The sequence below is a fragment of the Chroicocephalus ridibundus genome, chromosome 11, assembly GCF_963924245.1.
Source record: "Chroicocephalus ridibundus chromosome 11, bChrRid1.1, whole genome shotgun sequence".
Lineage (NCBI taxonomy): Eukaryota > Metazoa > Chordata > Aves > Charadriiformes > Laridae > Chroicocephalus > Chroicocephalus ridibundus.
Genome location: NC_086294.1, coordinates 11,331,593 through 11,344,232, shown reverse-complemented (window position 1 = coordinate 11,344,232; position 12,640 = coordinate 11,331,593). Strand labels below are relative to the sequence as shown.

At 46.3% G+C, this 12,640-nt stretch overlaps 1 protein-coding gene across 1 annotated transcript in view; it reads right to left on the bottom strand.

Moving 5' to 3' along the window:
• The window catches only part of NSG2 (neuronal vesicle trafficking associated 2), a 37,828-nt gene extending 34,214 nt beyond the window's left edge, over nt 1-3,614 (bottom strand). The window contains exons 1-2 of the mRNA XM_063349324.1: nt 3,347-3,614; nt 2,685-2,835 (exon numbers count right to left, since the gene is read on the bottom strand). Of these exons, the coding sequence (XP_063205394.1) occupies nt 2,685-2,813 (129 nt within the window). The 5' untranslated portion in view covers nt 2,814-2,835; nt 3,347-3,614. The remainder of the gene's footprint in view (nt 1-2,684; nt 2,836-3,346) is intronic.
• Nucleotides 3,615-12,640: the final 9,026 nt, after the last annotated feature.

Below are 12,640 nucleotides of genomic sequence, written 5' to 3'. Positions count from 1 at the left end.
GCCCCGCACAGACCTAGTATACTCTTGGCCAAAGCCCGGACTACTGCCTTACCACTCGTTTATCACTCCTTTACCAGACAGACTGAAGCGAGATGCACGCTGGATTGTCCCAGACCCAAGGTTAGATCCAGGCTGAGAGCTTATGTTGTCTTAAATGAAGATACCCTCTAACGGTGAAGAGAAGCTCAGAAAAGGGAGCATTTAAAAGCATAAAATTCCGGCCCCCCCCTTTTTTTCTCTAGATTTCACTTACAGGAAAATGCCAGGGCACACCAGATCACTGTTGCAGTGGCACAGGCGATGGACTGGCAGCAGCCGGGGCAGGCAGGGAGCAGGGCATTGCCTCCTTGTGGTTACCAGGGAGCAGCACTGGGACTGCGTTGAGGAAAACGAGTGAGCAAAAAACTCTTCTGAGCTGTTGCCCGCTGACCCCAACACCAAACCCGGTTTGGCTCCCGTCATTTACGCGGCATCCCATGCGAGAGGCAGGGATGTGCCTTGGCTTATGTTCTCACTCGCCCAAGCTCAAAATCAACTGCTGGCAGGTTTTAGCAATACATCGAGAAAATGTCAAATCAATTTTAGGTTTTTTTTTTTCAACCCCGCCTCCTGACTGCGAGGCAAGTCCAAACAAAAATACACTCTGAAAGACCTGAAATCCCTGTCTCCTCTTCCTCAGGCTCACAGTCTGACCGAATTCAGTAGCAGCTTTGCTTCCCTAAGTACAAAGCTGAAATTTCGCCCTCTCACTTAACCTTTGCCCCAGCTTTTCACCTGAGGCTCAACTCCTTATTAGCAGGTCTTTGAACAGACCCTCTGCCCCAGGGTGAACTCACCCCAACAGAATCTGTTCGACAAAGAGCAGAGGAAACAGGCTGTGAATTATTTTGCTTTTATCATAAACAACCTCTCCTTCTTGTGAAGGGATCTCCAGTCCCCGTTAACTCCAGGCCTACTGCACACAGAAGCTGAACCGCCGCCTGCAGAAATCAATACCGTTGACTCTAATGAGTTCTGAATCATGCATAGCACTCCCGGAGATCCATCCCACTCTTCCAGCAAAGAAAAATATGGATGTCAGTAGATGCATTGACAGTAATGTATGCTAATGAAGGTAATGTAACCTAACAACATGTGAATTATTGATGTAGGCATGTTTAAACAGAAAAATCAGCAAGGAATCACACCAGACCAATACACTCCAGTGTTTGTTCACCAACAGGCAATTGGAACGTGGTGGTCGTGAGAACATTCATTACCACTTTATTAGCCTGAAAGGATTTTTGTTAGGCTATCTATGTCTCACCTGATACATAAGCCATTTAAGTTTCACGTCGTGTGACACTGGGTGAGCTCAATAAGCCATTTGTACCAGCATCAAATGAGCTACATTGACACATATGTAGTTTCCTCTCAGCTTTTCAGATGTTTATGATAAACCATACTGCTTTGCCTGAATTATTTTCTTAATCTTATTTATCAGTCATAGATAAGGGCTGGCTTAGCCTCTCATTCACAGCAATTCATGGAAGTGTAACTATCTTGAATGCAGCGAAGTTGCTCCTGATTGCCACGAGGCACATGGAGAACGAAACTAGCTCCTTTGTCTGGCATGGCTCTCATTCCCAGGATGTCAAGACAGTTGACTCAGCTCTATCATAACATAAACATAGTTTGTCTATCTAGGCAGTTTTATTACATCCATCATCATGTTCTACTAATGTATTTACAGAAAATTCATTTTGTACTACAGTAAAAACAGGATATATGTTCAATAATCACCAGTGTTAATTTTACTATTATTCCATTATCCTGGGAGATCTAATCATTCTGTCTGTACTTTCGGGTGAGTTGGCTCCATCTCTGTGGTATCTGGGAACTACATTGCAGACAGGCTTTGTTTTTGTAAGGACTGTTGGGGCATATGAATTTTTACGGTCTCATCATGTCCTCACCAGGTTATATCAATACACATCGTCACCGCATCGGTACAAACAAAAGATTTCCTAGTACATACTGCATCTAAAAACCCCAACCACCAAACCACAGCCAATTGCCGAGGCACATTTCTGAACATTTTAGTGCTGCATTCAGTTCTGAGAGAGTTGAGTGGGCAGGGGACAAAGCTGTCCCCTGGATGGAGCCAAGCGGGGGAACAAACCCTTGGGTTGCTCCATCACCACCCCAAGCATGGGGGAACTCAGCCGCTCTCTTGAGAGATATCAGCATCCTCAATGTCCAAATAAGCTCTACAAAGCCATGAGGAACAAAACAAACCTTCACCGAGATAATTAAAATAGCTGCTTATTTCAGAAGAGTTATCACGTTACTCTCACTGCAGGCAATTAATCTTACTGATAACAACAACGACGCATGGTAAACTGCTCCTCAGTTTCTCCAGCACTTGCATGAGAAACACACTAAGCCTTTTCCAGTTGTATTTGTGAAGGCATATTTAGGGCTTTGTTGCGGAGGGAAGGAGTTGGGGGACCATTGCGTGTTTATTTGCCGTGTTAAAACAGATAAACACACTATGAAAGATAACCCCTTTTTATTTATCGAATAAACACTATGCCACAGTTTGTATCATCACAGACCAGTAAGTCACCAAGGCACTGAAAACCACGGGGCATGTACGTGTGCGGAATCATGCAGAAGCGCCATTCGATTTTTTTTTGTTTTACCTTTTCCGGAGCCGGGAACTGCAGGTGATTTACTTCCAAGGGCGTGATCAAAGGAACTGTCTGAAAACCATCTTCGTTGGATGGTTGTTTGCTGTTCTTGTCGTTCAAATTACTCCCCAGCTTCACCATTCTTGGACCTTGCTTTCCAGACCTAAAACCAGCGAGATGGCCAATGTCACCTGGGTAGCGGGGAGGATTCTTGCCTTGCCCTGCTGGGTTGGGCTCAGAAAATCACCTAACTGGGCTTTTGCCCCCAGGTTTCTAGTCACGCCGCATACCGCACCGCGACTTGACTTCACACACAAGCATTTCGTCCTGCCGTATGCCGACACCCCATGAAAACCCCTCAAAAATCCCTGCCGTCACCCCAAAGGGAGCGGCTCCCCACACACCAACGCCCCAAACCCACCACCACTGAAACATCCCCACACGCTCACGGGGGTCGCTTTTGCCTGCCACCCCCCCCCCCCCCAATTTTTTGTGCAGCCCCCTGGGAGGGTAGAGACACCCCTCCTTGCCAACCCCACACCCTGGGGGACTTGGGGGTCCCCTCCTCTCAGTTCCTCAGGGGGGGTCGCGCCGCAGGAAAGGAGGGGGGAAATACTGGCGGGGGGCGGGGGGGGCTGCGGTCACCCTCCCGCCGCCCCCGAGCCCCTACTTACTGCAAAGCAGGCGGTCACTGTCGGCGGCTCGGCCCGGGCGCTGCGGCGGGGGGGGTCGGGGGAAGGCGGAGGCCGCGGCGTGCGGGGGGGCGGCGAGAGGTTTCCGTTAACGGTCCCCGGCGGTGCTGAAGGGACAGCGCTGCGCCCTGCGCTCGGCTGCGGCTCCGCAAGCGCGACTGAGGGCGGGCGCGGGCGGCAGCTCCCCCCCCCACTCCCCCCCGCCGCCACACACACACTCTCCCCCCCCCCCCCTCCGCCCCCCCTCGCCTCGCGCGCACGCACGCCCCGCGCGCCGCCGCGCGGCCTCGGGCACCCCCTGGCGTCCCCGCCGAGCAAGGCGGGCGGGGGCGCCCCCTGCAGGCCGAGCGCGGCGCCGGCCGCGGAGGCGGGGCGGGGGCGGATGGGGCTGGAGGGAGCAGGGGGGCAGCCGCGGGAATGGGTCGTGCGGGCATAAGGGTCAGAGAGAGCCACGTGCAAGCGGTGACACCCAACGGTGTCACAGAGAGGGCCTGGGGGTGGAGGGGGTCCCCGGGCGGCTGTGGTGCCGCAAGGAGACAGGACTGGGGAGACCCCACCTGGAGTCCTGCGTCTGGCTCTGGAGTCCTCATGGAGCGGGGCCAGAGGAGGCCCCGGAGATGCTGGGAGGGCTGGAGCCCCTCTGCTGTGAGGACAGGCTGAGAGAGTTGGGGGGGTTCAGCCTGGAGAAGAGAAGGCTCCGGGGAGACCTTGGAGCCCCTTCCAGTCCCTCAAGGGGCTCCAGGAGAGCTGGGGAGGGACTGTTTACAAGGGTATGTATTGAGAAGATGAGGGGTAACGTCTACCCTTCAAAAGAGGGTAGACTTAGATTAGATACCAGGAAGAAATTTTTCACTATGAGGGTGGTGAGACACTGGAACAGGTTGCCCAGAGAAGCTGTGGCTGCCCCATCCCTGGAGGTGTTCAAGACCAGGCCGGATGGGGCTCTGAGTGACCTGGTCTGGTGGGAGGTGTCCCTGCCCAGGGCAGGGGATTGGAACTGGATGATCCTTAAGGTCCCTTCCAACACAAACCATTCTATGATTCCATGACTGGTGCTGCCGCTGGGTCAAGCTGCCGCCCCATACCCACCTTGCGCCCACATTGACATTGACCGTTGTGTCCCTCACCAGGGCTTTGCACAAGGTCAGTCACTGCCCCTTGGTGCCCACGCACGTACTGGAACAGCAGGACAGGAACAAGCCACTGGCCCTGCTGGACTTTGCACGGGACTCTCCTCCTGTTCCCAGAAACAACATCGCCAACACCAGCCTGGTGACATGTCACCACCACGGTGTCAGGTGCTGCCACAAAGCACCGGGCTGGGCTGCCAGCAAATGTGTTTCCACCCGCCAGCAGCCCTGAAATCACCAGCCCTGCAGGATGAGGCTGAAGTGCTTTTGCATGGAGACAGAGGATACTTTGGGATGACTTTAGCCTGATTTGTTTATAAATATAGAATTTGCCTCCTGAGCTTGCAACTTGGCATCTTTTGCAAGACCTAAATATACTCCTAAAAGGCGTGAACTGTTTCCATAATAAAGGCTTTTAGAACTCACTTGAGAAAATTCATTTAAAGCCATACTTTGGCAGGGCAAGTGAAAGCGCTTGGTATGAGCTTGTTCACAGTATGGCAGGACAATGCCTAGAGCAGAAGTGCTGAGAGGCGGTAGGATTTACGCTCTATCGGTCTGGAGAAGCACATAAAACCACTCACTAAAGATTATTGATGAAATTACTACAATATAATGATTTAATATTGTAGTAATATCAGAAATCAACCGTCAGTGCCAATCTGGACTAGGATCTGTGCAAACGTACAGCAAGTTATAAACCCTGCAAAGTCCTTCGCTCAGGCTCTGCACAGATATGAATGTCACTGTGATAGTTCAGCTCAGGATGATAATTAGGGCCTTCAAAATGTGGAGGTTGTAAGAAAATCCAAAAGCACATACTTTTCAAATTATGACAGAAGTCCAGTCTTGTCCCAGGCATTGCCCGCTCTCCAAATCCTGAGCAGAACCCTTCTGGTCCTAAGGGGCACTGGACCAGGCCAGTATTTCTTTTCTTTCATGTCCAGCATCAATGAGGCTGGCAGGAACCTCTGGAGACCACCCAGTCCACCCCTCCTGCGTAAAGAAAGGACAGCAAGAGCAGGTTGCTCAGGGCCATGTCCAGTTGGGTTTTTAGTATCTCCAAGGATGGAGACATCACAAGTGCTCTGGGAAACCCGTTCCAGTGTTCAGCCACCCTCATAGTAAAACAGTTTTTCTCATGTTTACATGGCATTTCCTCTCTGTTTCAGTTTTGGCCCATTGTCCCTTGTCCTGTCACTGGGCACAACTGAGAAGAGTCTGGCTCCGAGCCCCCTGAACCTTCTCCAGGCTGAACAGTCCCAACTCTGTCAGCCTCTCCCTGTACAGCAGGTGCTCCAAGCAAGAAAGTGCAATTGCAGCAACTCTTTCCCAGCTTTCAATATATTACAGATTAAATCACCTGAAGTGATTTGACCATCCAACGAGACTGACAGACTCTATAGTTATCTTCCGCTGAATGCACACATTTGAATTACTCTAGCTCCTCTGGCAGTAAAATGGCTATTTTGAACTGAGGCACTAGGAAATATTATTAAAAAGTGCAAAGGAAACATTGCATTGTAACGCTATAGAAATGGCATTGTGGTTTTCCACCTCTGTCTGGTAATTACCAAGGGACATGAGAGCTCTTCATTGAAAAGCAAAGTGATGTCCTTCATAGCTTGCAAATGCATTCTGTGATCTGAAAACCAAATCATTCTCATGCATATCCACATTAGGAACTAATATCCTGCCAAAATACTACCTTAACAACACCTAGGCAGATCCTTTGACTTCAGAGAATGTCTTAAGCAACACTTCACGAACACACTGATGTTAAATCTCCAGAACCGCTTGTGCAAACCCATGGAAAGTGTGGTTACACAATGAAAAATAAGGTTGCAAATAAGGTTATCTGCTTGCTCAGTGTGTCTGCTCACTTGAGCACCCTGATATGCTCGCAGAGTTTAATATATTAACTTTTGTTGGTTATACTTGAATACTCTTCAGAGTAACATAGCTAAGGGGCAATGAGGTGAAACCCATTCCTTCTTGTGCATTACTGCCACTGTAAAATACCTTTCATGTAGCTGCAAATCTACTGATAACTAAACAGAACTAAACTCTGCTGGAGATATTCCATATAACCCAGAGAACGCAGCTCAACATTGCCAGCACTGGCAGTTAGAGCCACTTTTCCACTAGCAGACTTTTATTTGTGAGTACTGGCAGCGAGAACCTGCTATAAGTGAGCAGATGCGTCTTTTACCTTATGACTTTTCAGGGTAGAAATGTATTTTGCACATCTTTCAGTGGCACCATCTGAGAATTTTGGCAGTGTGGTGGAGGGAGATGTGCAGAGAGATGTTGAATCCCTCAATGGCCTCCTCGGCATTACATCCAGTAACTTCCATTTCCCCCATGAGACTGAATGAACTAGCCTTGTAACTACTTAAGGTCATAGAATCATGGAATGGTTCGGGTTCAAGATCATCTAGTTCCAACCCCCTGCCCTGGGCAGGGACACCTCCCACCAGACCAGGCTGCTCCAAGCCACGTCCAACCTGGCCTTGAACACCTCCAGGGATGGGGCAGCCACAGCTTCTCCGGGCAACCTGGGCCAGGGGCTCACCACCCTCATAGTGAAAAATTTCTTCCTGATATCTACTCTAAATCTCCCCTCTTTCAGTTTAAAACCGTTACCCCTCGTCCTATCGCTACACTCCCTAATAAAGAGTCCCTCCCCAAGGTCAGTATGCTCCATTCCAGTTTGAAAATACCTCTTTGCAAAATGCTTTCACAAACAGACAAACTATCGGGTATAGATTTACATAGCAGGATGCTTTATGGAAAAAAATGGATGCCTAAAGTTAGCAAGATCCTAAAAGAGAACATTCTCTTGGGACAATGTTAAAGCAAAACCATCAGAATATGGCAAATCAAAGAGTAACATACAGATTTTCCTATGGCACAAATGCAAAGTCTGACATTTCCACCCACACAGAGCAGATCAGTGACTGGCAATAAGACAAAGCAGCAATATGAGCAACATGAGTCTCCAGAGGAATAAACAATCTATTTCTTCTGTCAACAAAAATATATGCCTCTTTTTATTCTTTTAATAAGACTCGCACAATATATTATTTTCTATTTCCAGTTAAACAAATCAGAGCAGAATTACTGTTTTCATTATCAGTTTACACTGAAGATTATTGGCTGTCGTTAAGAGGCATAATATTTGTAATAGGGCTTGGGCATAACATTTCACTGTATTGTAAATTCTGCAGCTTGTAAAAAAAAAAAAAAAGTCAGTCACAGAGTAGTTCAACCTGTAACAACTTCAAGCCTGAACATAGAAATCAACTTCTCTTCAATGTTAATGAATGTTATTTTACTTACTTGCTCCTTGATCTATGAAATTCTCATGCTTATTGTCTCTCTTCACAAAAATATATTTCCTGCACTCCGTGCATTTCTCCTTACGGTATTCTTGTTCATTATTCTAAGTAACCTTATATTTATCTGTTTTCATATATTGAAAACCTGGGATCAGGCTTTCAATGAAAGTATTTGAAAACATGTGAACAGGCAGTAGAAATCACTAAGAAGAGAAACTACAACACTTGAAGGCACAAAGTGAGGACAAAGTCTCAGGAAGTCAGACCAGGCAAGGCAGTCAAGGTAGGGCAATCCTAGGAGGAACATCAGCCACCTCAGACTCTGCTACCAAAAGATCGGGTTTGTTCTCAAACATTCACATTAATTCCTTTCAAAGATAGTTTAAAACAGCAATAAAAACCAGTACACAAGTTCAGGAGATGGTTTAAACCAACTCCATCCCTGATCGCAGCACTGTGACTTAACAAATATATACGGTCAGAATTCAGATCTGTGTTTTCCTGGAGAAAACACCATGATGTGGATGGAAAGTAACACCTAGACAGAGCACATCAACACGGGAAAAAAATCTCACCTAAACCCAAAATATGGGACTATTACCACTAAAATCCTTGCCTGAATGAACCGCAGTCCTGTAGAGGTTACAAAAGAGGTTACAAATCTCCATGTCACCTTCCATGCTCCAAACTGCTCCTTACTGCTCATCCCCCCTTGTTTTGCTCAGTCTAGGCCAACAGAGTCAAGCAAGGAGGGCACTTCTGTTCTTTTCGTTGGGACATCACTCCACAGACAAATTAACACCATACTCAAGAATTTTTCCCCTCTATGTAGTTAAAGGAATTTAAAATACCAAGAGGTGTAAAAAGTAATCATGTACATTTTAAGTTGGGGTTAACTGCTCGTAGTCATTGCTATGGAGGAACTTATCCATTATACAGAATTACATCGGCGCCACCGGCTTCCTGTCACACACACATTAGGAACAAGAAAATAAGCATACAGCAGAACAGGAAAAAAAGCCATGTAAATTTATTATTCATTTCAAAATATAAGAGATCACAAAGATTCTGAAAGAGAAGGAACATTTGTCAGTGCTTAAGTGAACTTTCCTGCACAGCTCTTTTAATCTGCCTCCATTCCTTGTCTACGCAGGAATGCCAGGCGTGCAATAAATTTCACACATTCACAGCAAGAACGTATTCTAGTCATGATCTCAGGGAGACTACGCAAATCAGACATGTTCACAAGCAGCCCAGTGACATCCGCAGTTCAGCTGAACCACTCGGATGAGACACACGTGGGTTCACAATTTAGAGAAAGAAGAAGAGAGCCTCTCATTAATATGCTCCGTACATACAGCACAGAAGACGCAACGGAGCCCATTCTAAGAGGAGCCACAGTCAACAGGAGGTGAAAGTACTCAGCATCTTCCAGGAGGTATTCTGTTCAGTCTCTCTCTGGATCAAGACACACTCCCTTTTTCCTTAGGGGCCTCCATATCTTTTGTTTCTAACAAAATGAAACTGCAGCTACACATATTGATTTTTTCACTAGCTACCAGGCAGGCAGAAACTTTCAAACATGAATTTTTCTGCATCAGATCGGATGGCCGCGATGCTGTCACTAACAAGTGAGCAGTTTCCCGTGAATATTTACTAAAAATTTGTGGTGGCATTAACATACTTCAATAAATTTTGCTCTTTTCCTCATGAAGTAAGCTTCCATTTAAATTATAGGTTCCCCTGCTACTTTGATTTGCTGGAAAGCCTATAAAGTTAAACTCATCAAAGTATGGCTGCTTTGTTTTTTATGCAAATTCCTATCATCATAGTTATATAAGTGCTTATGCAATGAAAAATATACATAATACACAAACGTGCCCGTGTCACTGAGAATTATTTACAAGAGCTATAAATCAAAGTTGCATCTTTTTTTGCTTTATATTTAAGGGCCTACTGCACGCACAAAATGTCACATATGCCCCAAATTTGCTTTCAGTCACTTCTCCCCCCAAAAAAACCCAACCAGAATTGAACTGCCTGCTGAAGGCTATTCTTTAGTCAGAGTCCATGCAAAATTGTATTAGAAGCTTTGAAGTTAAAACGTGAACATTGACTACCAGAGAGGGCCCTAAAGACAAAGACATTTACTGGATGTAAATGTTCAGTGAAGACAAAGGTCACCTTATACTTTCCCAAAATCTGACCATGTTAGAAACTCCGTATCCTGTTTTCAAGTTTTGCTTGAGACCTGAAATCTTTTAATGGAAGGAATCAACAATGAAATATTATTAACCCTGGTGACTGATTACATTGTAATGGTCAAGTTATGATAACCTCACAGGCCATGGGACTGCAGAACCTCCGCCGTTAGGACAGAGGAATCCGATTCATCACAACACAAGAGCAGATGGGGCACGAGCAGAAGAGCCGCCTGGCAAGCCAAGCCTCCAGTTTGCAGGAAATGGGATTTTATCTGAATCGGTGGCTTTGGTCCAAATCAAGCAGGAAACAAACTCTTTTGAAAATGCCCACAAACTGGAAATTCCCAGAAAGGTCACCTCAGAAACATCAAAACACTTGCAAAACACAGTTCCCAAGTTCCCAAGCCTGTGGCTGATCAGTGACATGGTCTCTGGCAGTTGCGGCAGCATCTGCGAAAGCCAGCTCTGCGCAGTAGCTGTGGGAGCACCCAAGACCCTCTGGCTCCAGTGCAGCCTTGATGCTGAGGACTACCCTGGGAAGTCTGCCCAAAGTCACAGCTCTACATCAGGGAGTGCAGGAGCTCCGGCAGTCCTGCTTCAGCCAAGCCTCTTGGCGCTTCCAGACATGGAAATCAAAGTGGAGTTCAAGCTCACAGGATTTTCTTGCTTTAAGCTTTACAGAGGGTTGGAAGCAGTAGCCCAAGACCACTGGCTGGAGTTTAAAGCCCCCAAGCCCTGGACAGTCCTCGGTACCACTGGACAGAGGAGGCTGTGTTTTCTGGGCTGACCTGCCAGAAAGTGCTCCAGGAAGCAGGGGAGCTCAATGTGGCAAGAACTCACTGACTGGGATAAACTTCAATCAAAACATTTCAGGCCCAGCAGATGTGCTCTTTCCAGCTAAGCTTTGTTTTACCAATAAATCTCTAACTTGCATGGAATAGCAATATAAAAACCAAAGGCCTTACCCTCCATTGCTTACCTTCATATAGAGTCATTTGTATTTATGAAAACACAGTGCAAAAGAACACTTGTTCAGACCAACTGTAAGATCTTGAGAGAAGCGGCTGGCACTATTATTTACAGATAATAGGAATTCAGCAGCAATGCCTTCTGTTACTCTGTGTGCCCCGGCTGCTCCCTCCCACCTCTATACCGCACGGTACCTCCTCAGATCTCTTGGCAACTGTTCATAGGGTTGAGATGAAAAATTTTTGAACTTTTAGAATAAGCTAGACTTTTTGTTTTCTGTAGAAAGGTAAATCACGTACCGAGAACAAGGCAAAGCAAAGACAAAGCGTGACCTCTGTACTTGCACATCTGCTTTGGTTCACACTCCAAGTGAGATTTGTTATTAAAAACTTCAGGTAACTGATATGCATTGTGAAGAATGTGAAAGAACAACACTGCTTCCCAGGAACCCCAGCAGGATGGTATGACACTTGTGTTTGGTTCTGCAGTGATGATTAAGGACTTCAGAGGAGGGTCAGTTGTTTTTTTGAATCTCAGTCTTATATGATCTAATGCCCTTATTTATTTCTGAGTCCTTTTAACAAAGAGGGTTTAAATAAAGCTTTTCCTGTATAAGCCAACCCTTTTTCTTTCTTGTTGAAGATTTTACTTACTTGGATCATATAAGCATATTTTAATGCAACACAGCAATTACTTCCTCTTCTGCATTTTACACTTAAATGGTCATATGAAGAAAAAAAAAAGAAAAGAATACATTACTATAGGGGTCTGAGTGGATGCGTTCAGTTTTGGGCCCCTCGCTACAAGAGGGACATTGAGGTGTTGGAGTGTGTCCAGAGAAGGGCTACAAAGCTGGTGAGGGGCCTGGAGGACAAACCTTATGAAGAACGACTGAGGGGGCTGGGGTTGTTTAGCCTGGAAAAGAGGAGGCTGAGGGGAGACCTTATCACCCTCTACAACTACCTGAAAGGAGGTTGTAGAGAGATGGGGGCTGACCTCTTCTCCCTGGTGACAAGTGATAGGACGAGGGGAAACGGGTTCAAGTTACATCAGGGGAGGTTTAGATTAGATATTAGGAGACATTTTTTCACTGAAAGGGTTATTAAACATTGGAATAGGCTGCCCAGGGAGGTGGTGGATTCACCATCTCTGGAGGTGTTTAAAAAAAGGGTAGATGGGGCACTGAGGGACATGGTTTAGAAGTGGCTCTTGTCAGGGTAGGCTAAAGGTTGGACTCGATGATCTTAAAGGTCCCTTCCAACCTCAACAATTCTATGATTCTATGATTCTATGTGTCAGCTGGTCTGGTTTGTATATATTGAACTAGGTTTTTCTCCAGACTCTATTTTCAGCAGCTTGGCTGCTCTCACCGCCCTTGTTCACAACAGTACGTTTGAAATCTGGTCCCTATGTTAATCAGCTAGACTTCATCACCCAAAGAGATAGAAATTGAACTTAAATCGGCATATATCTTTTTGCCCCACTGCATTAGCTGTTCTGGCCTGAAGTGATTTTAACTATAAGATCCCTTTCGAACTATTGTTGGAAGTGAAGCAAAGGCAGAACAGAGGCATGTTGGACAAGGGCTAAGACAAGCAAACAAGAAGACAGATTTGCTGGGATTAATAAAAC